General features: G+C 48.6%; 11 protein-coding genes across 11 annotated transcripts; 5 read left to right on the forward strand and 6 right to left on the reverse strand.

Moving 5' to 3' along the window:
* Positions 1 to 575: 575 nt before the first annotated feature.
* BHQ10_005618 (uncharacterized protein) lies at positions 576 to 2,484 on the reverse strand (the record flags this gene model as incomplete). The annotated part of the gene is made up of 6 exons (XM_040878114.1): positions 576 to 1,606; positions 1,656 to 1,943; positions 1,996 to 2,076; positions 2,229 to 2,273; positions 2,335 to 2,388; positions 2,481 to 2,484. 6 exons carry the CDS (start codon positions 2,482 to 2,484, stop codon positions 576 to 578), a joined length of 1,503 nt encoding a protein of 500 aa, XP_040734122.1.
* Positions 2,485 to 3,796: 1,312 nt separating this feature from the next.
* BHQ10_005619 (uncharacterized protein) lies at positions 3,797 to 4,150 on the forward strand (the record flags this gene model as incomplete). Its single annotated transcript, XM_040878115.1, has 1 exon — positions 3,797 to 4,150. The coding sequence occupies one exon, from the start codon at positions 3,797 to 3,799 to the stop codon at positions 4,148 to 4,150; it is 354 nt and encodes a 117-aa protein (XP_040734123.1).
* A 308-nt stretch (positions 4,151 to 4,458) lies between these two features.
* Positions 4,459 to 6,407, reverse strand: BHQ10_005620 (uncharacterized protein; the record flags this gene model as incomplete). The annotated part of the gene is made up of 2 exons (XM_040878117.1): positions 4,459 to 6,041; positions 6,092 to 6,407. The coding sequence occupies 2 exons, from the start codon at positions 6,405 to 6,407 to the stop codon at positions 4,459 to 4,461; spliced, it is 1,899 nt and encodes a 632-aa protein (XP_040734124.1).
* Positions 6,408 to 7,538: 1,131 nt separating this feature from the next.
* On the forward strand, positions 7,539 to 8,719 carry BHQ10_005621 (uncharacterized protein; the record flags this gene model as incomplete). The annotated part of the gene is made up of 4 exons (XM_040878118.1): positions 7,539 to 7,573; positions 7,636 to 7,807; positions 7,855 to 8,004; positions 8,054 to 8,719. 4 exons carry the CDS (start codon positions 7,539 to 7,541, stop codon positions 8,717 to 8,719), a joined length of 1,023 nt encoding a protein of 340 aa, XP_040734125.1.
* Positions 8,720 to 9,038: 319 nt separating this feature from the next.
* Positions 9,039 to 10,305, forward strand: BHQ10_005622 (uncharacterized protein; the record flags this gene model as incomplete). The annotated part of the gene is made up of 4 exons (XM_040878119.1): positions 9,039 to 9,057; positions 9,179 to 9,825; positions 9,876 to 10,127; positions 10,189 to 10,305. The coding sequence occupies 4 exons, from the start codon at positions 9,039 to 9,041 to the stop codon at positions 10,303 to 10,305; spliced, it is 1,035 nt and encodes a 344-aa protein (XP_040734126.1).
* A 75-nt stretch (positions 10,306 to 10,380) lies between these two features.
* Positions 10,381 to 10,710, reverse strand: BHQ10_005623 (uncharacterized protein; the record flags this gene model as incomplete). Its single annotated transcript, XM_040878120.1, has 1 exon — positions 10,381 to 10,710. One exon carries the CDS (start codon positions 10,708 to 10,710, stop codon positions 10,381 to 10,383), a length of 330 nt encoding a protein of 109 aa, XP_040734127.1.
* Positions 10,711 to 10,980: 270 nt separating this feature from the next.
* On the forward strand, positions 10,981 to 13,747 carry BHQ10_005624 (uncharacterized protein; the record flags this gene model as incomplete). Its single annotated transcript, XM_040878121.1, has 8 exons — positions 10,981 to 10,991; positions 11,073 to 11,526; positions 11,584 to 11,652; positions 11,717 to 12,088; positions 12,720 to 12,827; positions 12,881 to 12,990; positions 13,040 to 13,370; positions 13,421 to 13,747. 8 exons carry the CDS (start codon positions 10,981 to 10,983, stop codon positions 13,745 to 13,747), a joined length of 1,782 nt encoding a protein of 593 aa, XP_040734128.1.
* A 46-nt stretch (positions 13,748 to 13,793) lies between these two features.
* On the reverse strand, positions 13,794 to 15,267 carry BHQ10_005625 (uncharacterized protein; the record flags this gene model as incomplete). The annotated part of the gene is made up of 5 exons (XM_040878122.1): positions 13,794 to 14,511; positions 14,569 to 14,693; positions 14,745 to 14,817; positions 14,874 to 15,021; positions 15,084 to 15,267. 5 exons carry the CDS (start codon positions 15,265 to 15,267, stop codon positions 13,794 to 13,796), a joined length of 1,248 nt encoding a protein of 415 aa, XP_040734129.1.
* Positions 15,268 to 15,970: 703 nt separating this feature from the next.
* Positions 15,971 to 17,136, reverse strand: BHQ10_005626 (uncharacterized protein; the record flags this gene model as incomplete). Its single annotated transcript, XM_040878123.1, has 5 exons — positions 15,971 to 16,581; positions 16,632 to 16,827; positions 16,876 to 16,925; positions 16,972 to 17,019; positions 17,073 to 17,136. 5 exons carry the CDS (start codon positions 17,134 to 17,136, stop codon positions 15,971 to 15,973), a joined length of 969 nt encoding a protein of 322 aa, XP_040734130.1.
* A 1,270-nt stretch (positions 17,137 to 18,406) lies between these two features.
* Positions 18,407 to 21,577, reverse strand: BHQ10_005627 (uncharacterized protein; the record flags this gene model as incomplete). Its single annotated transcript, XM_040878124.1, has 3 exons — positions 18,407 to 19,602; positions 20,156 to 21,060; positions 21,117 to 21,577. 3 exons carry the CDS (start codon positions 21,575 to 21,577, stop codon positions 18,407 to 18,409), a joined length of 2,562 nt encoding a protein of 853 aa, XP_040734131.1.
* A 541-nt stretch (positions 21,578 to 22,118) lies between these two features.
* Positions 22,119 to 25,595, forward strand: BHQ10_005628 (uncharacterized protein; the record flags this gene model as incomplete). Its single annotated transcript, XM_040878125.1, has 8 exons — positions 22,119 to 22,362; positions 22,417 to 22,509; positions 22,562 to 22,797; positions 22,859 to 23,489; positions 23,535 to 23,971; positions 24,040 to 24,073; positions 24,534 to 25,228; positions 25,293 to 25,595. 8 exons carry the CDS (start codon positions 22,119 to 22,121, stop codon positions 25,593 to 25,595), a joined length of 2,673 nt encoding a protein of 890 aa, XP_040734132.1.
* Positions 25,596 to 26,471: the final 876 nt, after the last annotated feature.

The following is a 26,471-nucleotide window of genomic DNA, read 5'->3' on the forward strand; positions in this document are numbered from 1 at the left end:
GATGGTCTGAGAGTATCATATCGTATCGTATCGAATACAATAAGAAGCAAGCAAGCAATCAAATAGGAAAGATAAAAGAGAACTTTTTAATGAAATTGCGCTTTCGGGAGAGAGTAAGTAAGGAAGAGAGGGGAATTTAGAAAGAAAGAGCAAAGGAAATGAAATGGTCACCACAGAATCAGCCCAAACAATAGAAAGAAAGAAGAAAGAAACACCGTGATACCTGGACATTAGTCGAGGGACAAAGGAAGAACGAAACAAACAAACAAATCTAAAGGAGGAAAATTCATATGTGCGACCCGCCAACAAACCAAAACAGCCTTCAAGTTGGTGTCAAGATCGAGAGCTGCTGTTTCATGAGAAGAAGCATGTAGGAAGAGAGAGTAAGGAAAGGTGAAAGAAAAAAAGAGTCGGTTGCATTATGTGTAAATGTCATTTTGCGTAACTCGTTGCTCATATTCCAGTCGTTCGAAGATAATCCGACAGTCGTGAGGAAAAGGTAGGCACGGAGGAGACATCGAATCGAATTCTTGAATCATGACACAAACGCGAACATTTCAAGACATGGACTAGGTCTAATAACCCCGGCCACGTCCCTTGTTGCGCTTGCCGGTGGAAACGGTGCTCCAGCCCTCCTCGTCGGCTGCAGCCGGGGCAGGCTCAGCCTTTCTCCAGCTGCCGTTCGTCTTGCTCTCGGTGACTTCCTTGGGTTGCTCCTTGGTTGCGGTCAATTCCTCCTTGGTTTCCTCTGTTTCGCCTTCGACAGCCTCATCATCCCCGCGTCTCAGAACTTCAAAGGTTGATTTCTTTGGCGCTTCAGAGTCAGTCTCCTTGGTACCATTCTCGCCGGTTGCAGCCTTCTCTGCCTTGGCCTTCTCCTTGGTTTGGCGTTGTTTCTCTGCCTTTTCAGCCTTGGACTTGTCTTCGGCATCTTTGCGAGCACGTTCGCGCTTAGCAACAACTTCTTGTTCCCGAGCAGCAGTGTCGGTAGGTCGAGCTGCACCAAAGGGGCTTGCTTTTGAGTCACCAGTAGCGCTAGGAGGCGGGCTTTGAACGTTCTCGGACACAGTCCTCTTCTGCAAGTTCAATTTTGGTCGCGTTGCTGGAGCGGCCGAAGCAGCAGGAGTAGCGGCGGTGGCAACAGGTGAAGAAGGAGCGCTAGGTTCCTTGGGGGCGGGGTCAGGACGCATTCGTGCGCGCCATTGGTTGTCCATTTCAGCTGCGGTAGGGGTGCGCTCTGGTCGTTCAGGTCGCTCTTGGAATTCACGACGAGGTGGGCGAGAGCCGTCTTGGGAACGGCCTTCTCCCCAGGCGGGAGAGTTTTTGCGGAAGTTGGAGCCCTCGTTGCTCCGTGGACGACCGCCTTCGCGTCCGGCAACAGCAGCGACGGGCGAGAGAGGACCCTTGCGCTCCCAATTACCAAAGTCACGGGCTTTACCATCGCCCTCGAATTGGCGTCTGCTGCCACGAGCACTTCCAGTTTCGGAAACGTTGTCAGGGAAATCACGGTTGAAGCCACCGCGGTCGTTGCCACGGCGAGGCAGGTCTGGAAGAGGGCCTTTGCGAGACCAGTCGCTAAAGTCCCGAGAGGAAGCAGAATCTTTGGCTATTCGCTGTTAGGACGAATCACTTTGGAATTTCGCAGAGATACGTACGAGGCTCTGCAATGCTAACACGGATACCACGTCCCTGAAGAGTCGTGCCAGAGAAAGTAAGCGCCTTCTTGAGTCCTTCAACAGAGGCAAATTCGACGTAGCCGAAGCCTTTGGGGCTACGGTTCAGCTTATCTTCAACGATGCGGACGTTGGTGACTTCGCAATCGGCGAACAACTCGGAGACGTCGCTGGAAGTGGCATCGAAGGAAAGGTTGCCGATATGAGCGGTAAAGGGAGGCTCGGTAGGAAGAGGTAGATCGGGACGAGAGAATGCAGGGCGCTCACGGTCTGTAAAGTTAGTCATTTGTTTCTGAATGTAATGTACACGTGTAGAATGTACCATTGAAGCCGTTTCCGAATCCCGCAGTCGAGCTGACAGCACGACGTTCTCCGCCATAGAGGGAGCGAGGCTCTGGGGCAGCTGGAAGATGTTAGATATCGCTTATATTCATACTTTTATAATCGCTGGGTCGTAATCGACACAATCCGTGACAGATAATGGGGCAGCATACCAGCTACAGTCGATTCAGTTAGCGATCAGGCTTATTACAACTTTGAAAACCATGTGCTTACCAGGCAAGGGCATATCCTCCATTTCATCGGCCCATGATCCGAGACCTAATGATAAGCCCTGTCAGCCATTTCAACTCCACTTGTCCATTTTCGCGAGACCACTCACTCTCATCAGCCAAGAAGTTCCCGAGGGACATCTTCTGGGCTTTCTGTTTGGGCGCTACACATAAAATCAGCCATGACTGTCTTCACGATACCAGACCCTTTCCACGGCAACCGGTATAACATATAACACAGATTTCGAGGACGAACCCATGATTGCAGATGGTGGGGGTGCCGTAGGAAAAGCGCGCAGGTTAGTTGTGCGCGACTCTTCCCTCTTTTTCAGATCCCACTTGACTCGCTAGACGAGGACTGGCCGAGCGACTCGAGATATTTCTTTCCGGCGGTGGAAAGATGTGCGTAGTGGCGAATAAAGTAGGCCGAGTAATTACCCTGAGCCCGACGGAGAGATGAGTGATGGGTGGATGCGAGGCTTGTTGGGACGCCGCATATAATCAAATGCAACAGAGGGGAAATTCGTTAATGCCGCCGTGAAGATAAATTTTAGTGTTGGTGGTAATTTGGTATTGGTAATCTGGTATCGGCCCTGAAAGTTGCCTGTGTCTGCTTGTGTGAGCCAATGAGATGTGCTTATTTGCGTAAAATACCTGCATGAATACGCATAATACACTATCCCACCTTCGCTTGGTATGTCTCCTTCATATGCCAGAATATATCTAGACGTCTATTATAGAATCTTTGTATCGTTACATGTATAACGACTATACAGTTTCCCTTGCACGGGATAAAAACCGAGTCCATCGAAGACTCAATACTGTATCACCGAACTATGTAGCCATATCAAGTCTGCGCTTGTTGACAGATCCCTTGCCATAACAATAAAAAGATGAAAAGACAAGTAAAATCATGATTATTACTAAATCTTCAACAACTGTCAATGACCGTTCGAAAGAATCTATCCTCTCCGTGCACAGTAGTCGTCCTCGTTTTGATATAGCCCACGTGACAAAACAAACAGTGCAAACATACATCTTTTCCAGTCAACTTATTTGGCTAGCAATATCAGCGTCACTCACGAATGTCACGAATACAATAACTCATATCCTCGCATAATGTGAATGATTACAGGCAGATATAAGCTATAAACATGGACGCCGAAACTGTCATATCTTCCATCAAGTTCGGTGGTCTAAGTGGTAAACACACCCTTCGAACCCCCGAATATCAATCACACTCGAACTTACAAGCCAACAGGATGTACCGGACTACTTTATGGCGGTGCGTCAGGCATTTTGCGCGCATCCAAACATCCAGTTGTGCATACACTTGCGCACGGAATCCATTTCAGTATATGGGGGACTTCATTCTGGTGTACGTCCTGATCCCCTACATCAATTTTGGAGGAAAGCTGAACAACCTTGAACAGTCATAAGAAGCAACATCCTGCATTTTCACTATCAAAACGAAGCCACGCAACAACAACGAAAATACGTTAGCGCCATATCTGGCGGTCTCTCCGGTGGTGCTATCACCAGACTGATGGGTACATCCCTCTCCCATACATCATGAGTGAATGTCAACTAATATGCAGAGATAAAGGCGCAAAATTCACCCCAGGCTTCATCGTCTTCTCTCTAGTAGGCTATCTGGGTCAAACAGGCTTCAACATCGCCGATTCATGGCACCAAGAAGACGCCGGCAAGGAAGCCGCAAAACCAAAGTCTATTCTGGAGCGAATGGCAGCGTCAAAATGGATTCCGTTGAAGGCGCTTTCGGATGATGATTTTAAGGATATACTCAAGGAGAAAGTGTTGAGTATTGAGGTTGAAATTGCGTTGTTGGATGATAAGATTCGGAGTTTGGAGGAGGAGCGTGCTGCTTCGGTTCAGAAGGGGGACGAAGATGGGACGAAGAGCTAATTCTTGTGTTTATGTCTTGTTCGAGGGGCTCAACCCTCCTTTCGATGTATATATTTGACCTGTACAATATCAAGATTTATAGACTACTGCCGAACTTTAACCATCCGAATAAACAGCAGCTATTAAAGTCGTGTTATCATTATAAAGTATGAACAGTGACTATTGTAACTTTCCCAGAGGGTATCTAACGAGCTGCCAACCTTATACACCAAACCAGTGTCCCATATCAAGTATGTAACCACAAATATGGCTGCCATAAAACGCCGTGGCCATGCATAAACATCGTAAAAGTCATGTATTTAACCCATTCACACCTCTACTAGTACATTCCCGGACTCCACCTTTTCATCGGTAGTTGATGGCTGGTTTCGGACCAAGTCAACTGCCTCTTTGACAGCCTTGCGGGCGCTATCCCTGAGCTCTCGCAGCTGGTCCTCTGACAGCTCTACCCCTTCACCGACATGGTCGTATAATTTGCGAGAGATTGTACGGTTGATATTTGTATAATCATCTTTCGTGATGAGTTTGCGGCGATAGTATGGTTTGAGCTCTGAGCCAACCAGTTTCTGTATACTTGTTTTGGCGGAGAGTGAAAGACTAAAACGAGAAGGAGAGACTTCGGTAGATCTCATGCCTTCAGCTCGACGATGTCGGTGATAGTCGTGATGGCGATGGTCAGGTCGGCGTCGTAATTCAGAGGTATCTGTCTGACTTTGAGCGGGAGACACCGTAGGAGAGAAGTCAGGAGAAGGAGAAGACGGCGAGTCAATGCTATGCGACAACTGTATTGGTGATACAGCACGTCTCCGCGAATGAGGAGGGGGGCTTCTTGAGGATAGCCGAGGGGACGATCGGTTTGATGACGCAGGAGATAATGACGGTGATGACGGTCCAGAGGTGCTATGGAACTCGTTAGGTGTATTCACGTATGTCGGAGGTCCATTCGTGTCGGTTCGGGGTGAGTTGGAAGCATCTTCGACTTCTTTAAGTAACGACTGAAGAAAACTAGGCCCTCCAGCGGATTCGGTGTTTAGTCGAGCAGCTGATCGCGATGCTTCACCATTGTTGTTTTGTGTTGCCAAGGCGGCCAGCTCTTCTGTCCGTCTAGTACGTGGTCGCTTCAGTTTCCTTTCGGGTTCAGTCGGTTCGGGAGACGGCGAGAGGGTCGGTTCCTTCCTCTTTCGCGCTGCACTTGGATCATTTTCAAGTTCCCTAGCTCGTTCGAAAGCATTCCACGCTCTCATCTCCTCTAGTGACTCAGGCTGTGGAGTCGGGGCGCGCGGCACACGAGGACGGGACGGGCGAGGCACGTATTCGTCTATTATAGCACTCGGTTCCCTAAAGACACGACCGCCACCTTGCCGTTCCGCTATCTCCAGCCGGCGTTGCCATGCAAGATGAGAGCCTCTGCGAGCTCTTCGAGGGGTGGTCCGTCCCTGAAGGCGGCTGAGTTGCTGTTCGTCATCGAACGGAAAGTCAAGATCAAAGTTTAGCCGATCGTAAACAGACTGCCACACGGCTGCCCACTGCAAAGAGTTGGCTTGGTTGTGACTCCGAAGCATACGTTGTTGTGCGCGAGTCCGGCGTTCTGGGCGGCGACTGCGAGGAGGTCTGCTTGGAGCGTCAGACACAGCGCTAATGGCTCGCTGAGTTTCACACGCATCACAGTACCATGAGCCAGAAGGCACCGCGTCCAACCCCAGACAGTAGGTATGTGACGGGACATCACATCCGTCACATAGCAACAAGACTTCTTCGTTGTCATTATCGCCACAGTAGGGACAGGGCTGGGTATCGGAGTCATCCGTGACCTCTTCCTCGAAGATCATGAAGGGGTCTATCTCGGCAACCTGTACTTTATCTTGGACGGTGTAGGTAGAGACGGGTGTTCCTATAGACATGAGCATTAATGATATAACAAATAGATTAAAGGTAACGTACCATCAACACTATCGAGCAGCTCGACGACATTAAAACTGGCTCTGCAGACGGGGCAGCTGTTGGCCCTTTCTACCCATGGCTTGAGACAGTCGTTGTGAAACATGTGCAGACACGGCACCAGACGGGCTAACTGTTGCGTCAAGCCATCTGCCTCTGCGTCTGCCTTTTCGATACTCTGTTCTGGCAGAGTGGTGTTGGCGCCGGCGTCATCATCATTATCATCATTATCAGGTCTTGGCGGAGATTCGGCGGCGACGGGAGAAGACACGGCGTCTCCGCCAAGGTCGTTTAGACAGACAATACAGGTGTCGGCCATCGGACGAGGGATGGGAGCCCAGAACGTGAGATGAACGGCCGAGAGAAGGCATGAAGAGCAATTAACGAGGTGACTGTAGTGAGAGAGAGAGAGAGAAAGAAAGAGAGAGGAGAGAGAGCAATGAGGGTTGGCTGAGCGGGTTCGCCTTTTTGAAGCTTGGCGCTAGGTCGGATCGGGACTGGCATGGGCAACGTGACCCTTTCTCGTGAGCCAGTCAGACTGCCCGTTGCTGGAATGCTCTTTTGGTTGCCGGCGGTTTTATGATTTCATCTAGTATGTTCGTATATATGTACTATTATATAGTCCGATTGATAACTTTATGCGAGTTGGGATGGCTCACTCATTAGACTGTATGGAGAATTCCAAAATGCCACACAGGCAGAACGATAAGCTCAGCCTACATTGGACTAAAGCCACACGTAAACACCACAGTCATCGCCGGAAGAAACTCCACGACGATCAGGAATGATTTACATACGTACTATAGACTATTGACTCGTAAATCGCCCTGTTCTCCGAATGTGTGCATTGCGTGGGCCCTCAAGGTTCCTCCGGTACCGCTGTTGGCTACTACTGCATGGGTACGAGGTATTACGCTCGGTGAGGTATTTCCTGAGTATAAAGCTGCCTGCCCCTCTTCCTTCCTTTCCTCTCCCCTTCTCTCCTTCTCATCACCACCACCGTTCACACAACACAGTCTACAAGTCGTATGTATCAAACAAACCTTTGACTTGCAGTGGTTCATCCCAAGTAGACGATCATCCGCTAACCATCACACATGCTAGAACCCACACTCGGTACGACCCCGCGAAGGGTACGAGTTACGCAATGTCCAAACGGTCTTCATCCAAGATGGATGCTATCACTACTAGTCAAGGTATTTTCAATAGTATAATTCATTGCACCGCATGACAGGTGTTCAATTGGTCTGTAATGCTTTGACCGTCAAAGTGTTACAGGCTGATTGTTCTGAGATTATACTGTCAAAACTTGATCTAGATAATACTAGCGAAAGGACATGCGTGGCTTTGATACCTGACCTCCTGGCTGTTCCCTGTCGGGGGAGCAGCTGACATGGAGTCTGCGTTGGCTGACTGTCTATAGTGATATCATACCATCAATTTTGTCAAAATGTCGACCGATAAGATCACCTTTTTGACCAACTGGTATGACTAGGCTTAGACTCTCAGTTTGAGAGACTTCGCAGAACACTGCTAATATCTACAAGGCACGCTACCCCGTACCATGCACCTCTCTACCTTGCTCAAAGCAAGGGCTACTTCAAGGACGAAGGACTCAAAGTTGCCTTGCTCGAACCCAATGACCCCTCGGACGTGACCGAGATCATTGGCAGCGGCAAGGTTGATATGGGTTTCAAAGCCATGATCCACACTTTGGCTGTATGTCTTCGAACGAGCTCCGTCAGTCCTGAACTAAACATCAACAGGCCAAAGCCCGTAACTTCCCGGTTACCTCATTTGGATCTCTCTTGGATGAGCCGTTCACCGGAGTTGTCTATCTCAAGGATAGCGGTATCACCACCGACTTCAAGACTCTCAAGGGGAAACGTATTGGCTATGTTGGAGAGTTTGGCAAGGTGAGTTACACGGCAACCTTGTTTATATTTGCATAACTGACATGCGCAGATTCAAATCGATGAGCTTACCAAGTACTACGGGATGACTCCCGATGACTACACTGCCGTGCGCTGTGGCATGAACGTCACCAAAGCCATCATAGACGGCACAATCGACGCCGGTATTGGTCTCGAGAACGTCCAGATGGTCGAGCTCGAGGAATGGCTGGCAGCTCAAGGCCGTCCCCGTGACGATGTTCAGATGCTCCGTATTGATCAGCTCGCCGAACTCGGCTGCTGTTGCTTCTGCTCGATTCTTTATATTGCCAATGATAGCTTCCTTGCGGCCAATACCGACAAAGTCACGAAGTTCTTGCGCGCTGTCAAGCGGGCTACTGACTTTGTCATTGCCGAACCGAAGAAGGCTTACGAGGAGTATGTTGACTTCAAACCTATCATGGGCACCGAAGTCAACCGCAAGATCTTCGAGCGCTCCTATGCTTACTTCAGCCGTGACTTGAAGAATGTTCCTCGCGACTGGCAGAAGGTCACCAACTATGGAAAGCGGTTGGGTATCTTGGATGCATCCTTCCAGCCCAATTACACTAATGACTTGCTCTCCTGGGGTCTCGATGCGGATTCCATCGATCCTATCGGTGACCAGAAGCGCATGGCTGAACTGCAAAAGAAGGTTGCTTCCGAAGGTGGTTTCCAGCGTCTCGAAGTTGCTGCTTAGCTCGGTGATCTCCAGATAGGATGATTGCGCTTACCTACTGACCAAAGTCGCTCATTTGTGGTCTATGAAACCAATGTAGTTTACTTGAGGGAGACTACCCAATTAAATTATATCACTACATTATTTAACACTATTTTGATCCTCGAATTGTAGACAGTGTATTGTGGCTGCGGGCAGATAAGTGCCCGGGTAACCATGTTTGGGGCTAACTGAGGGGTGTGGAGTATCTACGTAGCTTGCCAGGCACATCTATCTGACTTCCGACAACTTCAACGTTGCACTACTCGACAATAAATTCCAAAACTGCAAAGACAACAAAATGCAGTCCGGTATATCAGGTATGTTTCCACCAATTGACTAGAATATTGCTTTCTGTTTCTTCGAGCATAAGCTCCTACCATACCCCGCAATACCTATCTCAGAACCCTCAACTGACCGCTATTCTTTATGATAATACAGTCTCATCAGAGCTCCAAAATGCCTTCCAAGCATTCACCTCCGACGAATCTCAATTTGCACTCCCTATAACCATCGACTCCGAAAGCCTCAAACCCCGACCCTCAATCCCCTTTTCGGAGTCATCCTTCTACTCCTCCTTACCACAACTCCAATCCGTCCTCGAGCCTCGAACACCACTTTTCCTCGTCCTTCGTCACCATTCATCCTCCGTCGGGGGACTGGTGGCCTTGACATACATCCCCTCCAACGCCGGTGTTCGCGCAAAGACATTATTTGCCTCGACCCGCACCACATTGACTCGCGAACTAGGCAGCGAGAAGTTCGTAACCACGATTTTCGCGACGGAGGAGGAAGAAGTGTATGGCGAAGCAGCATGGAAGGAGCGCGATCTCGAGGGTAATGGGACTTCTACGTCGTCGTTCAAGAGAGAGGAGTTGATGGATGAGAAGGAGAGGGAATTGGAGCTTGTTAGGCGCGCCGAGGAGGAGGCTAGACATGGTACGGCTGGAAGGGATGTTGGGACGGGTGGGAGTTTGGGTCGAGTTAGTGGGATCGCGACGGGGGGTGGGATGGGGGTGAATATGCCTGTGGATGAAGATGCAAAGTCGGCATTGAAAAACATTCAAGAAGGGGGGTTGGTTCAACTGGTAAGTTTTGAGAATCTTCTGTGCTATTCACGTACTAATCTATTGTCTAGTCCATCGATGTCAAATCCGAAACCATCAAACTCAACGCTACCGAGTCCAATATCTCGCCGAACGAGGTGGCCTCGCATATATCGGACTCTTCGCCGCGATATACCTTCTATCACTATCCTGGGTCGAGCCTTGTCATCTTTATTTACACGTGTCCCTCAGGGTCGTCCATCAAAGAAAAGATGCTGTATGCAAGCACGCGTCGAGTGGCGATTCAGTTGGGTGAGGCGGAGGGTATCCGGGCTGAGAAGAAGGTAAAGAACCCTTCCTATTCTTGTTGAGTGATTGAATACGTGACTGACTGACTATGATCAGATCGAAGGATCGTCGCCGGACGAGATCACTGCTGCACGACTGCAGGAAGAGGTCGCTCCACGACAGGACGAAGGACCAAAACGGGGATTCGCCAGACCCAAGCGTCCTGGCCGATAGATGGCCGTAGAGTCCGATCAAGCGGCGTAGATGCATGCATATAGTATTTCATATGCCGTAACAGCGAGGAAAAAGCTAGTACTGATTCCGAAAATTCTTCTTCTGATAAAACAAATCGGTCCTCGAACTACCCAGGTTGATAATCTTGGGGCACCCATCGCGATCCTTCTCCAGACGCGTACACTCAAAGCAGTAAAAGGCGTCACTGATCCCCTCCCCACCACACACGATGCATTTGTTCTGGTAGTTGCCGAACGAGCATTCGTCGCACACGCGTACGAGGGTGGTTGGGCGAACGTAGGAGTCGCAGACGGGGCATTTGCCATCGCATTTGTCGCAGAGACGGCCGATGGAGATGCCGGGTTGTTTGCGGCACATGACGAGATCGGGGTGATGGCGAGACATTTTGCTTGTCGATTTCTGGTCAGATGTGAGAAAAGAGAGTAAAAGGCTGGGTTATGTACAAGTGTTGAGGAGTAGAAAAGCTTAGAAGCGTTTTTGATGTCGAGGTTCCACAGTTGGTCCGAGCGCCACTCTAGAATCTAAGATCAATCCGACTGTTCAGAAGACTAACAGTTACCCTTGCCACCGCATTCGACGTTTCTTTAGTATTCATTACCTCTTGGTGTCGTGACTATACTGCGCTCGCTTACAAAACAGTCGTTCGCCACCAACATGGCAGAAGAGTAAGTCTGCTTACACATCCTATCTAGCGCATTCTTTCCATGTCCTCCGACTCGACTGAGCTTACTGACGACACATTACAGAACTCTAGCTTCAGCAGTCTCCGTCCCTCAAACCCAAGACCTAGAACCGCTCCCTATATCTCCAGATGCAGGTCAAAAAAGACGCCAATCTTCAGTCTCTGAATACGGAGCCAAGCGGCGGCGCATAAGTCATGAAGGTGGTCGCTCACCGAACAACCACAACAATAATAACGACACTCGCCAATCACCCTCGCCAACGACAAAGCCTACCGGAAGAAAAGTCGCCGCAGCAGCCGAAGAGCGCAAACGTGGGCAAAGACTGTTTGGTGGCCTACTAGGCGCATTATCTCAATCATCGGCAACGAGCGCTCAAAAACGGAGGGCGGATATAGAGCAGAGACAGCAGGCGAAACTCAAGTTGCAGGATGAGCAGCATAGTGAGACCAAAAGGCGGAAGAAGGAGGAGCTTGTGGATGAGCGGAGGAGGCAGCAGAAGGAGTTGGAAAGGGCGTCGGTATGTTTTCCTCATCAAATGGTGTTTGGTGATGATATGCTTATGTGTTTGGTTCAGTTGACTTTAAGGCATCGAAATATGCTACAAGCGGCTGCATTTCTACGAACAAGGGTGGAACCTGTTTTGGTAAGTCGTCTATAGTGGAGACCGAGCATGTGGGAAATTTCTTTTTGAGCTGACGAGTTTGCAGTTATGGCGGCCTTTTGAGTTACGAGAGGAAGATGAAGACAAAATTTCCAGACAACGCCAAGATGCTCAAGAAACAATCTCCAAGGAAGAGTCCGAGTTCGAGGAACGCTGGCATAAACGAGAGCAGGAAGATGACAATATAGGACGCGAAAACGGGAAAGCTTCGGAGGATTCAAAAGAGCCGTCCGATAAACAAGCCGATACCTCTCAAGATATCAACAATGCTGCACACAGACAGTCGGAAGATGAAAATAAAGAAGCTGAAAACAGTGCACCATCGCCGGAGAAGAACGACCAAAACACAGACGCCGCGCATAATCTGTCGCGCGATGACGAAGGAGAGGAAGTCATGGAAGAAGATAAAGAGGACATGGTCCTCTACTAGCAGTTTACACTCACTGCGTGTATGAATATATACTATGCCATTTCGTTCTAGCTGTTGTACAATATCAGCACGATGACTGATTTCTCCATATTATCCCTTATCTTGTCAGAGTATACATGTAGGACGATATCCCCATCAACCGCATTATAAATTTAAAAACCGGGAATCTGAATACATCTAGCAAGTAAATACATTCAATATTCAATGTGTCATGACCAAAATGTATAACCGATGATCCTGCTGCAATACGACGCAACCTCGGCTTACTCCACTTTACTTTCTTACTTAGGGGTCAACGACAGCATCAGAGTCGAACATTGAACCTGACAACATACCAAACATACGAAAGAAGGAAAAATGGCTTCGAAAGTTGATAAATCTAACGTAGACAAGATCAGTTTTGATGGAGATTCACGAGTTCAGTGGCGAAAGGCGAATCTTAATGGACGCAAATACGGTATATACAACCCGGCTTATCTACATCTACTAGGCTAACTGTGTGTGTTCTCGAAGCATACATATACGGTGAACCGGCGTCTGGAAAATGGAATGCTACTGTCTTTTTGGTATGTTTCCTGTGTCTAAAAATGTTTTAAGGATGAAACTGACATGAGAATAGCTACATGGCTTCCCAGATCTGGCCGTCGGATGGCGATATCAGATTCCCCATCTGCTGAACCTTGGCTTCAGAATCGTTGCTCCTGATCAGCTTGGTTACGGACGAAGTGTACGCCCCCTTCCTAACAGACAGCACATTGAAAATATGCTAATGATGTTAAGGACGCTCCCGACGACTTTGAAGAATACGCCTTCAAGAAAATAGCTGCTGATTTCGCGTTGCTTGCTCAGCAGCTTGGGGAATCTCGCATTGTGCTTTGTGGTCATGACTGGTAGTCCTCTTTCCTTCAAAGAGATTTGACGTACAGCTGACAAAAACAGGGGCGCAGCACTAGCATACAAAATTTACCACCACCAACGCGCCTTAATCTCACACATCATAACCGTCTGTGTCCCTTACTCTGCTCCACGTGCAAACTACATTTCGCTCGATGAGCTGGTAGCTAAATTCCTGCCGAACTTTGGATATCAACTACAGTTCCAGTCCGGAGAAGTCGAAAAGGTCATTCGCACCAGGGATGATGTGCAGCAGTTTCTGCTTAGTTTGTACGGTGGCAGAACCGCCAAGGGTGAAGTTGGATGGACTGCAGAGAACGGAATCAAGTTGAATAAAGTGGGCAGTTTGCGGCCTTCGCCGTTGCTAAAGGGCGAGGTACGTATCTCTTCTCTTCTTTGCAAATCGGCACCTGACACATGAGAAAGGACCTGGAATTCTACACTACTGAATACTCTCGCCACGGTGTCCATGGACCCTTGAACTGGTACAGATTAACCGAAGTCAACTTCAATGATGAACAACAATACGCTTCAACACCCAAAATCGAGGTACCCTTACTCTTCATCCAGGCTCTGAGGGATCTGGCTCTGCCGCCTGAAAGTATGAGCAAGTCGATGGGAAAGACGATTCCGAATTTGACGGTCGAGCAGCTGAATACGTCGCATTGGGCGTTGACGGAGGATCCAAAGGGGGTCAATGAAGCTATTAGTCGTTTTCTTGGGAGATACTTTCCCATAAAGAGTAGTCTGTGATATCTATGCTTTTGATTATGTCGTATACAGTTGAAAGTATGAACTGCTAATCCAAGATCTTTGCTTCGAAATTGAATCCCCCCCTCTCTAGCTCCTCGACATATGCCTGCCCCAACGTCGCCGGCGTCACAAATCCAGCCGAGATATCCTTAATTTCCTTTTCGCGTTCGAGAACTATCTTCGCAGCAGCAGCAGACGTAATCCCCGTCAACCCATATAGATCGCCTCTATGCGAAATACTTCCCAGCACCTTTTTCACCTTCCCAGTTGTGGCATCTGTTTGGTTACTAGAGACCAATACGCGAAACTCGGAGTAATCGTTCACAGCCTCCTCTCTCGTCGGCCCGTTTCCAGGCGCAGGCACGAGTCTGCGCGCAATCCACCTGAATGGCGCGAACACGAGTAGAGCGACGCCAATCGTTAGCGCGTAGTGGAATGCTGCACCCAGCAACACATTGCGCACGCGGAGGTATTCGCGGTATGTGAAATGGGGACCGTAGAGGGATGACATGAGGGTACTACTGCGGATAACGGTTGTTTCGTCGACCATGCCTGAGGGGGATGATGTAAGTGTTCCCAGATCAGAGACTGCGCGGACGCCGAAGATTGCTTCGATGAGAGATTTGGGTGGTTTGGTGCGTGTGGTTGGGTACGGTGTGGCGGCGATGCAGTAGCTGTCCATGGATTTGATGAGGTCGGACGTGTTGGCGCTTTCGAGCGTGCTGATGACGGTGTAGGATGTGCCGCCACTTGCGCCGGAGGCTCTGTGACAGGTCAGGTTGACAGATCCCCCATCTGTACAGAAAGGCTTCAATGCTTACTTGATGTCGTATATACAGCCTACGGCTTCTGTAGGTTCGGCAGAGAGCTTTGTGCGAAGGTAATTCACGGTGTACCAGGCCACGATGTCCGGCGGTACGCTCTCAAAGCCACATGACGGAATGATCTAACATCTACGTTAGTAAGGTAAGCAAAAGTATGGAGGAAAAAAACGTACAATAGCTCCATTCTTTTTGGCAGTTTCGTGGTATTGATGTAACACTTTTCTCACCCACGGCGTCTCGCCCGTGCTGTATCTTTGTTAGCTATTGTCGCTTGAAACCATAAAATAAAGGGGAGGACAGACACGTCAACATAATGCGTGCCATTCTCAGCACACGCCTCGACAACAGGCGTGGAATACAAATGGTACGGACCAACGCAATTGACAATCAGACGCGTCCGTTTCGCCAGTGCGTGGAGATCATCCAAGTTCATTTGTACGATCAAGATTTCTACGAACATCATGTCAGTAACGACACACGATTAGATATACGCTGCAGGAAGCAGTAAATACCAGGATCAGGCCTATCAAAACCCAATTGTCGCCATTTCTGTACGAGACTCTCGATTTTGGAGTGCGAGCGACCTGCAACGGCCCATTTGAGAGTGTTCGGGAAGCTTTTGTATATATTTTCTGATGTGTACTGGCCTGTATAGCCTGTTGGGCCTAGCAGGACTAGATCGAATTCTCTAGACATTTTGTAAACAATAAATATAATTCGATATAAGTAAAGATATACAAGGATTATGTAGGACAAATATATATCTTGGAGTCTAGGGATAGCAGGGAAATAATGTACAGGTCGCGCCACCAAAGCTTAAGCTCCTCCGCAGATCTCATGTGAAGAATGTGCCTCGGCCACATCAAAACAATTCTACCCAAAACAACTTGATAACCGTTAAAAGTCTACATTGATAATTAGAGATGGGAAACACTTCTCTACAAGCCATCGCAAGGACGACCAGTAATGAAATGAAGACAATTCCCAAGCGAGAACAACACAGTCGAAACAAGCGACTGGTAAACATCTCTCCCCATGCTAGTAAACCAGCAGAGTGAAAATTTCAGTATGATCAAAAATTCCCAACTGACCCGCAGGCCGGTTGAAGTGGTCAAACTAGGTAGTTTTCAACTAGCAAAATCGATACCTCGGATGAAATCCTCACTGGTAATCGAACTGCCCGAGCACTAGGATAGGGAGAGAAAGGAAGAAGAAAAAATTGAGAAAGGACAACGGGAAGAGCTGTTTATATAGGCTGGAAAAATACAATAGCGCTAGTACTTTTGGGGGAGTTTGCACTGTTTGACGGCAAATTCTGCTAGGCAGCAGTGTCTAACCGGATCTGGCTTGGTGTGCACATCGAAATTCTTTGTTTGCCTTAGATTACAGGTATCAATATTTACTCCTCGTACTTGCCTCCTACTATCGACCACCGACTGTTCTCCAGTCGTCCCCTCAGATACTCATACACCGTAAATGTCACCGCCTGTCCCGGCGCGACACGCATCACTCGCGGCGTGATGCCCTTGTAGAACGCTTTCGCACCCTCCTGCTTGAACATCTCCCCAGCGATCAACGTAATCCGACCGAGCGCCGTCTGTCCCGGTTCGGCAGGTGTCCGCTGCAGACGAGTCTTGATGGTATCGATCGGCGCATTTGAGAACGGTCCCACGGCTCCCGATATCAGTCCAATGATAGTGGTCTGCCACGACGGAAGCTCGTGGGCATACTCCGGCTGCCACCTTTGCAGGGCCGATTTCAGCTCGGTGTAAGCCGTGAAGTTGGCGGCTTGGTTTGTGCCTTGTCGCAATGCTGTGAGTGAAACACCGCGATACAATGCGCCGAACCCTTCTTCGCGGACGACGGTGAATAGAGCGTGGGGCGCGCTGCGGTATTTGGGTGTGTCGAGGGGGTCGGCGAGGGAGTGGTGTTGGGCTTGGAGGCGGATTTTGATGACTTCCATGGGGTTGACGACCGCCACAGCTTCAGTTACACCTGCGGCAAGACCGGCTGTTACGTGTTAGTACGGTATGTATGAATTGAGCACCAGAATGACCTACCCAAGAATGTCGCTCTACGGGTGACATTGCCATTCTCATCGGTCATGAGTCCCTTATACCATTCGTATGAGGTAAATCGAATGGCCATCTTGGGGATGATACCACCCAACACTGCCCCGAGACCTTTATACAGACCCAACGCAGTTTCTCGCCTGACGATCTCGGCTCCGGTAGTGATGAATCCGCGCGGTTTGGCCTAAGCTGTTAGTTGCCATACCATAACTTGGGTTTATGGCATACATACACCAGGTGCCCTTGCTCTTCGTGACAATTGCATTCGGACTTTGATTGTGTCTGCGATTGTCAGTAAGACGACTTCACGGGTTGGCATTTGTCATACCTAATGGATGGCAAACGAGAGCTTCCATCATACCCGCACCACCACCGGCTAGAAGATTTAGCATATTTGCATCAACATGAGAAGTATAAACATAAGCATACCAATGAGGTTGGTGGCAGGCGACGCCGGCTTTTTGCCATTGCCGTTCGATGCCTTGGTCGACATCGTGTCTATATGCTAGATTTGAAATTGTCGGTCCGCGTACTCCACGAAGTGATACAGTTCTACTGATTTAAGTCTATCGTGTTCGCTCCTCGTGTCACCGGTTTTGCTGCATCACAGAATATCTTCTAAAGCTTGCTAGGTGTAGTACCAAGCGAGAAACAGACTCAAATGAATGATCTAGTATATGCAAGCAAAAGACCGAGAATAGTATGTCCACACACAGGTGACAATTCCAACTCCGCGAGTCTGGTCGGAAATATGGGGGTGGCGCGTAGAGCAGTCTGGAGTCTGGACGAGCGGAAGTTGTACCAGATAAACTCAACTCACAGCGGTTCAAAGGAAGTGGAAAAGACAAACAAGTTAAGAAACTAGGTATCAGCCAGAGAGCTAAGGGACTATTATATTCGGGTTGGATTCAATGGATTGACTCATTCTTCGGCTAATCGAAGTCATGGATTGATTGCCCATGGCCTGCCCGTTCTGTATACTCCATATTTCCGTGTTTGGGCGGCTGGATTCCGAGGCTATGGTTGATGTCATTTAACCAGTCATGTCTATCGGCTATGGCTAACGAAGCTACGGAGTACATCATTCGATTAAACCCTTTCTAGGTTTACAGAACGAATTGAATAATGTGGTAAAATGTTAGCCAGCCAGAGCACGCAACCAGATACTGCTTACTGCTCTATCATGTGAAAGACATACATTATGATCCCTCAGAGCAATCACGCTGACGTAGCTCTGAGCAGTAAAGCCAATCATTTGCGCGCATTGCAGTGTTACCAAATATCTTTACCTTATTTTGTAATTGATTGAGGTGTTTGATTTCGGTAGTCTGTCTTCTGACCTCCCAGTGTCTGGAATTGGTTGCGGGTGATTTCGGGCGAGCGCTTCAGGGAGTTTTGAGCGATTTGGAACCGAGGTTGTTTGCCAGTGTCTGGGGAGCTGGGATATCCGAACTTCGGACCGGGCAGCGAGTGAGTCAATGATGTTGCGTGTCCTTGATTGTGTAGAGAATATAATCGGAGTTGAAAAGGATAGAGAGCCACTGCTGGTGATTTGGCCATATTCGCTGATCTCTTGATGTAGTTGACGAGTTGTACAGTAGCTGGTTAAGTAATAAGCAGGGTGAATCCTAATCCTTATCGTTTTTGCGGGGAAGCAAGCATAGCTGCTTATCTGCACGTGCCCTCGATTCTTGCCCGTCTAAATTCTACAAACACCAACATACGTACATTTATTTAGAAGTCGTTTCTCGTATCAATGCAAATCACTCAAAAACACCCTCCACACTCTCAGGATCACGCTTCTCCGCCCTCTCCAACCGCCCTTTCCACCACCGCAGAATATACACCATAAAATGCGCCACGAAGATCTGCTCAGTCGTGTACAGCAGCACCGGGATCGAAGTTTTGGACTTTGTATAGAGATCCATCGAGTCGTACATCGCGTATAACAGTGGGATACCGAGTGCAGTCGTCTTGGCCGGCCCACAGAAACACACCGCAATCGCTTCTTCGGGAGGCATGGGACGAAAAACGCGTTTTCCCCAAGCCGTTCTTGTTAAGAGCCGAGGAGGTCGGGCTAACGTGAAGCAAACCACCGTCAGAAACAGATACAACGCCACATTGAACAGCACGGTGAATATGACAGTCTGCGTCGTAAGCGCCTCCAGGGAATCCGTCGCGAACGCAGATGAAAAAGTCGTCCAAACCAAAAGAATCATACACGCCGTACTAAACTTTGCGACGTAGAACTTCTGCAATACATAGACAGTCTGCTTTTCCCACGTCCATCGGACCAACTGCCCAACGACCAAGGGTAACAACGCGCTCAGGCCAAGCTGCTTGAATACATCGCGATACATCTGGCTCATATCACTACTCCCGCTCCTCCAGGGCTCAAACTCAGCCGTCTTCGGCATGAGCGTCACCGTCCACCCAGCCGTCATAAACGGGCCTAGAAAGTTCGCAATAAGCACTTCGACTAGAGCAGCCGCATCATCGCCGCCGGCGGATCGCGTCATGACCACATTCGACGCAATAGTCGTTGGAATCGCAGAGGTGAGAATGTAACCCGCCAACACAGCAGGATCAATCAATCTCGCTGGATCAGTGGCAATAATCAGATGCACAACCGCCAGTACCACGGCGGGCACAAGCAGGAACGAAGTAACCTGCACCAATGCATGAAGTCGCCAGTTGAACATATGCGTGTATAGCTTTGAGCGTGGGATACTTAGCCCAGAGATCAGAAACACCAATCCAACAGCGCCGTAGAGAATGCTGTCTTGCGATTTGATGGTGCCGCCGTGTTTGCCGACATTGGGAAATAGGTAAGCCAACAAGCAAGCGATGCCCATGCCGATGATGAGCCATTGGCTTAGGATTAGGAGGAGAATTTTCTTGAGGATTCTCCATGCCCGATTTGGTGGTTTGATGATCTCCGAGCCATGGCCTTGTGTTTCTGGATTGTCAGAGACGATTTGTGCCTCTGTTTCTGTCCCCATCCCGTCCACACAATTAAGGTTCGTCAATTTAACAGGGTCGATATATTATACTTCTCGCCATAAACCACATTATGACAATCATATACACCCAATAGCCACAAGAAAATCAAAAACAGATGTTTTGTAGTAGATAATTGACGATCAAGATTAGATCTTGTTCTTAGTTCTTTTTACTCCTCCACCATCGGCCAAAAGACCGATCTTGACCGACGCTTGATTTTTTAACCGGCTGCATGGCCGCCTCTGCATTAGGGCTAACTAGCGCTGTAGGATCAAAATGCATGCATTATGTATTGCTGAAAGTTCCTATGTTGATTCGATGTTTTTCATTTTACTTCATTTTTTCAAAGAGAGACTCGGATAGAATGTGGGCGGATTGGCTTCTACAGGGAGGAGGTTCAAAATTGTACAGACAACATTTGAAGAGTCATTTTCGATATATATACATGTGAAAGCTTCCGAAATGTACCAGAAACATGTCTGTTCCTCATATGTAGCTGACCTTCATACCCATTCCAACCGTCCCTCTGATCTTTTGCCAGCTCGAATTGGTCAATCGTTGTATCCTAGCGCGAACATCCTGTCTGCTCAGCGCCAGAACAAAGCCAATTGTGAAAAGCAACGTGCGAATAGTTGCCATTGGATTTCCGGCAACGGAATTCTGCACATGCTGCAAGATATTCCGAATAACATTGTAGAAAACACGTATACGTCGCGACAATGAGGCTGCGGGCTTTTCTCGTTCTCCGACATTTTTCGACGTTGACGACGATGACGACGGTGTTAAAGCTGTTCGCCTTGTAGTCGCAGACTTGGATTTCTTATTATCGTTGCTTGGGCCTGGTTTATCCGCTCCTTTGACAGCAGATCTGCCTTTGGCAGCACCATTAGGATGACTCTTATCAATCCCATAGTCTACTTCACTGTTTGCCCTCCTGTGACCCGCGGAAGCCTTTTGCGCTTTCTCTGCTGCGGCTGCGGCTGCGGCTTTTCGTCTTTCTTCTTCCTCTTCCTGTGCTTGTCGCTCTAATTCCGCTTCCTTCTCACGTTGTAGCTCTGCCGCTCGTTGATTGCCACGCTCCTTCTCCTCTTTGAGTTCGTCCAAAGTCTGAAGGAACACCTCTTTTCGTTCCTCGTCAAGGACTTCGCTGAGGCGGATAAACTCTGCGGCGTAATCCCATTCTGCGTTTTGGGGCAGAACGTGTAATGTAAATAGTTCGATGATTTTCACTCGTGCGGCCAGATCTTTCGGAGTGTCCGTTCCTCCGTTTCGGGTCAGTCGTCGAGAGCCTGACGCTGAATTCTCCATGTATGCGGCTACGTCCAGGTCTGGTTGATGGTATGCAGACAGATAGCTTTCGAGACGCTGTTGGTTGAGCGTTTGTGACGGTGAGTGCGTGAGTAGTAATGTACCTCTGTAGCCAATGGTTAGCTGTGATCTTTGCGTACAATGTACGAGTCCAATACTCACAAATTGTTGATTACATCCGCATCAACGGAGCCTTCCAGGCCTTGATAACCGGTCTGCACAATTTCCTCCCAAACTGACCCGTCGCGCACCTTGGCTACCAAAGCTTTCCATTCTTTCTGTCCAAACTCCTTCTTGCCTTCTTCTGGTCCGAGATCAATGATATTGCTGAGCAATGTTATATACAGGTTCCAAACTTTTATCCTCACATTGCTTGATGCATATGCGATCGGTGCCAGTGTCGACGTGTTGGCGTCGCCATTCGTGATCTGAACGTCATCGGAGGTGGTTGGCGCTGTGATAATTGGAACGAGAGTGCTGTAGGATTCTTGGAGACGGCGCGTCAGAAACAGTTGCGACGCCGATTTGTATGTTTGAGAGCATATTTTTGAGCTGGGGAGGGATGCAGTTGAATTGTAGAGAGTCTGCGACGAGGACATGTGGGAATCGTCTTGCTCGGCCATGATGGCTGGGTCCACAGCTCGATCGGACTGACAGAGTGCGTGCTGAGTGCTGAATAAACAGAATGAGTTCTGTGCAAAGGAATTGAGAAATCGACTGACAAGCGAGTTGATTCTGCAGTGTGATAGTATGAACAAGAAAGAAAATCACTCAGAGAGAGTGAGCACGAAGCTCTGGTGACTGTTATCCTCGGCTCGGCGCTGAGTGGGTAGCTCCTGCTAGCGGCGTCCGGGGTCTAACTCCGACTCTCCAAGACTGTCATTCGTTGGACACTTTGTCTATACAATCACGAATTGCTTCAACATACTTCTAGTGACTTATGAGCTTGCATATAACTAATCATCTATTGGATGGATGAGGAAATATACAATGGTCGCTCCATGCTAGGTAACCTTGTGGAAGTTTCATACACATCTCACTTTTGAAACATATCGACACAATATTCCACACCAAGCTATAGCTGAGCAGAGCGAGGCCTGACAGCTCAACTTTGAAGTTCTGAAACTTGTTGAAGCTATCAAACGGTCACTTTTGGTACTGAATATGGACTTTCCAACGTGGGATACGGTCACAGGCCAAACCTGGACTCACCACTTCCCACATATCCTTCAGGACATCAGCGAGTGTGCATTCGTCGCCCTTGATTTCGAATTCTCTGGTATCCCCACATATCAAGGTTCTCGTCGACAGACTCTCCAGCAAAGATATGCAGAAGTGAAAGAGGCAGCACGGACTTATCAGATCCTCCAGGTAGGGCTGACGATTGTGAAGGAAGATGCTGTCGTAGGTGAGATTAGCTAACACATTTCTCTTATGATCACAACAAGCTCACACGAGAAAGGAACATACACTGTCAAGCCATACAACATTCATCTAAGCCCTTTGATCGATTCCACCCTGCGTATTGATCGAACATTCGGCTTTTCAAGCGGTGGTATGTGTATTCGCCGCCTCGACACACGTCTGTATTAACCTTGATGCCGTAGCCATTCAATTCCTACTGAAATCTGGGTTTGACCTGAATGCGCCATTTCATGAAGGTGTGGCGTATCTTTCAACGAAAGAAGAGGAGCAAGTACTGGAGGACGCACATCAACATAACAGCAGCCGCTTAGGGACGGGAACGGTCGCTCAGATAGTGTTGTCCAAGGGAGATGCAGAATCCGTGGCTTTTCTTGCTGATGTGCGAAAGGACATTGAAGAATGGCTCAGCGTGGGTGAAGTAAGTCACTTGAGGCAAATTGTGAATCACTAGCGAAAGATTGAAAGCTTACACCTATTAGGGCAGACAAGACTATCTAAATGTCCCATCACGGAATGCCGCACCGAGAAATGGTAAACCTGCTGTGACGAGCTTGAATCGCTTCCAGAAAAGACTGGTGCATCAGCTTGTCGAGACCGAATTTCCTTCACTTACATCAATAGGGTGTCCTGACTTTATAAAGATTGTCAAATATGACAAGGAAAGGGAAGATAGAATACGCCGAGATAAAATCAACCGTGTCGAAAAGCGTCTACTAGAACTTCGTGGCTTCAGATGGCTTATCGAAGCGTTGACAGGGGGCGACCTTTCTCAACTGACACCTCAGGTCTTTCAACCTTTAGTTGGGGTCGTTGAAGAACAAGAGAATGCCCTTGCTGTCTATAAAAGGACTGTTAATGGATTGAAAAGCAAGAATGGCCGAATTCCGCTTGTTGGACACAATCTGTTCATGGATGTGGTTTACTTGTGGCAATGCTTTTACGGTGGTCTACCAGACAAAGTCGAGGAATTTGCGGTCCTACTTCATGAGAAGTTTCCTTTGTTGATTGATACAAAATACATCTTCACCCATGATTGTGGCGATATGAATCCGGTGGCCTCCTTGGATGATATCGCCAAAGCATACGAGAACGTCACTAAACCTGAAATTAGTAAGTTCTGTCGATGTATAAGCCGAATGTTGCTGACTGCCCTAGTAATGGACGCAAAGCACATACGATATCAGAACGCCGCATGTCCGCACGAAGCCGGATACGACAGTCTTTTGACAGCCCAAAACTTTCTCAAGCAAGCTGTGCAGTTGCCTGGTGCCCGCCCGAGAGCGTCATCCATACAGTCGCAGCACACCGAGTCTGTTTCGGTCCAGCACACAGGAGGCATTGTGAAAGCTGCTTCCAAGATGACCTTGACGAAGCACAACGGCAGTGAGACCATCAATTCTCGCACCAAATTTGCTGGCAAGAATGTTTATGAGACATTGGAAAGCATTGACTCTGAAGCGAGCATCGACGCACCGACTGGGGCCGTCTCTGGTCCTGAACTCATCCCATCCTTCTCGGCGCCAGTATGGAAAGTCTACGGAAACAAGCTCCGCGTCTTTGGGACGCAAGAGAGGGTCTTTAAATTGGATACCGTAGGTCGATGATGAGAGCGAGCTATCGGTTTATTCTTAAATTCATACCATCAACTAACGAATCTAAGGGTTACATCAACCCAATTATAAAGGAGAAAAGATGTAGGCAGCGTCTATCTAACTGTACACCTTGTAATGAGAAGGTACCGCTAGCGAAAAATGGCTGCAACGCTCATCTGAGCACCGTTAAATGGTCAACTAGCCGTGTAAGAAATGGCAGCTAGGTGAAGATAAGGTAGGTGCTCGGGTTGTAGAAGAGAGAAAAAGGAGGAAAATGAGCCGGTGTGGATTTTTCTTTTGTAGTGGTCGACGGGTCACGCGGCGCCTAACCAACTCGGGGTTAGTGTGGATTTCGGAAGACCAGACGGAGCTGTGAACTTTTCTTGAGTATCAAGACGACTCCTGTGTTTCTGCGACGATAGAACCCACGGTCGAAAGAAAAGAATGGCGACAGGGTCACAGGGAACGAGGAGAATGGCTTCTGCCATTTGTATGTTTTTACTTTTGGATTTCCAATGATCATTGGCTAGTTGCAACATACTAACAAAACTTTTCTATACAGTGCGGCCATCATCCAATTCCACCGTCTGCAGAAGCTGTCAAGAAACACTCACCATCMCCCGCCGCAACTACGCCTCCGCAGCATCGACAGTCGTCAGCGGCTCAGACACCTCCAAAACAGAGATCCCACTCGCCTCCAGCTCCGAAGCCGCCGGTTCACCAGCATTCGACATCAAAGCCGGCGTTGTCCTCTCTCGCCCTCCGCAAATCACCCGCGACCTGACCCCCTTTGAAAAATCATTCTTCTTCTACCAAAAACGACTCAACGAGCGACTCGTGCTGCCCTTTACGCGCTACTTTTACTTCAAGCGCGGTACACCGGCCGACGAGGACTGGAAACGGAAATACAAAGACCGTCTCACCCCTTCTCGCGACATTGGTAAATACAACGCCTATGCACCTGAGGCATGGAACGATGAGTTGCTCGTGGGCTCTGCAGAGGCGGAGCCGGAACATCAGGTAGAAATGCTGCTGCGGGATGCAGAGCTTGTGACTACCGCATCGTCGGAAGGCGCAACTACGAAAAAAGTCGACATTGAGCGTCCAGCCGCTCGGGTGACGGAGGCGGACAAACAGAATGATCAGAAGAGTTTGGATAGGTTGTTGCAGAGGACGTTGTATTTGCTGGTCAAGACGAAGCAGGGATATTGGAAGTTTCCCAGTTCGTCGGTGGGATTAGAGGAGAATCTGCGTTCGGTATGGTCTTTTTCTTTCTCTTTTTACGCGAATTTACGTACAACGGCGTACTGACTTCTAATAGGCAGCGGAGCGCACCCTCTCTCAATCCGCAGGTATCAACATGAACACCTGGTTCGTCGGCTTCCACCCTATCGGTCACTACTCGTATAAATTCAAGGCCCCCAAACCCGACCCAGCCTCCAAGGAGCTCATCGCAGGCGAAAAGACATTCTTCCTAAAGAGTCGCATTATGGCTGGCCAGGCCGATTTGCAGGCCAATACGCAGGAGCTCGCGGACTACAAGTGGCTCSCGAAGGAGGAGATTCAGAAGTTTGTGTTGCCGCAGTATTATAGCAGTATCAAGAATATGCTTGCGGATCGGTGATCTCTTCGTCTCGCGTGCATTTTTCTTTTTCGTCATTTCCTTTCATGTAGTATAGCAGGAAGAAGGTTGGGTTGATTTTGTATGTAAATTAGAATTAGGTATATCCAACACATCAGATGACTGATACTACTCGCGCCCTGCATTTGATTCCTAGCTACCTAGGTAGACTATGTAAGTATCTCGCCTCCATATACCGTTTTGATCACGAGTAGCCAAGCTTTTCAAACCCTTGGCCTAAACTCTTACTCATTCGGGTCAGTACCGCCAACTTTTCCGGCGAGGGCTGACGAATATCGCCTTCCGCTAGATTGCGCATTGCGTACACAGTTTGGCGGTCAGGATTGAAATCTCGTGCATCCCAAACACACCTTGTGTGCCATGCTGAAAACCTAGCCACATAGAGCTATACTAGGGACTCGTCATGTACGCTGACCATCTTTCATGACTGAACTAGTGGACTGCACTGTGCAGGTGATGGTCTGTTCATCTTGTGTGCCATTACATGAGTAGGAAGAAGTAGACTACGTAGCCCGTAAAAATGCATCAAAGCACTCGGTGGGAGTTCCCTGAAACAGTAAGCCAAAGCAGTAAGCCAAGAAGGGAATGGCAAAATCCCGAGTTCCCCAGATGATCACCAGTCATAATGCAGCATGACATCAAAATGCAAAGCTATTTTGAGCAACCTGTAAGAAACTTAAGAAAGTGTACGAGATGAGGCTGGCGAGATGATAAGCGCCTCTTTCACCGGCATCTTGAATCCTATCATCTTGTACGTACAGATTTCCGAGGCGATCCACTTGTCGCGCTTATGGAGCCCTAAGAGATTCCCACATCGATTTGTTTGTTGTCGGTTCGGTATGATTGGCTGCGCTATGC

The sequence above is a fragment of the Talaromyces amestolkiae genome (genome assembly GCF_001896365.1).
Source record: "Talaromyces amestolkiae strain CIB chromosome Unknown scaffold10.1, whole genome shotgun sequence".
NCBI classification, from domain to species: Eukaryota; Fungi; Ascomycota; class Eurotiomycetes; order Eurotiales; family Trichocomaceae; genus Talaromyces; species Talaromyces amestolkiae.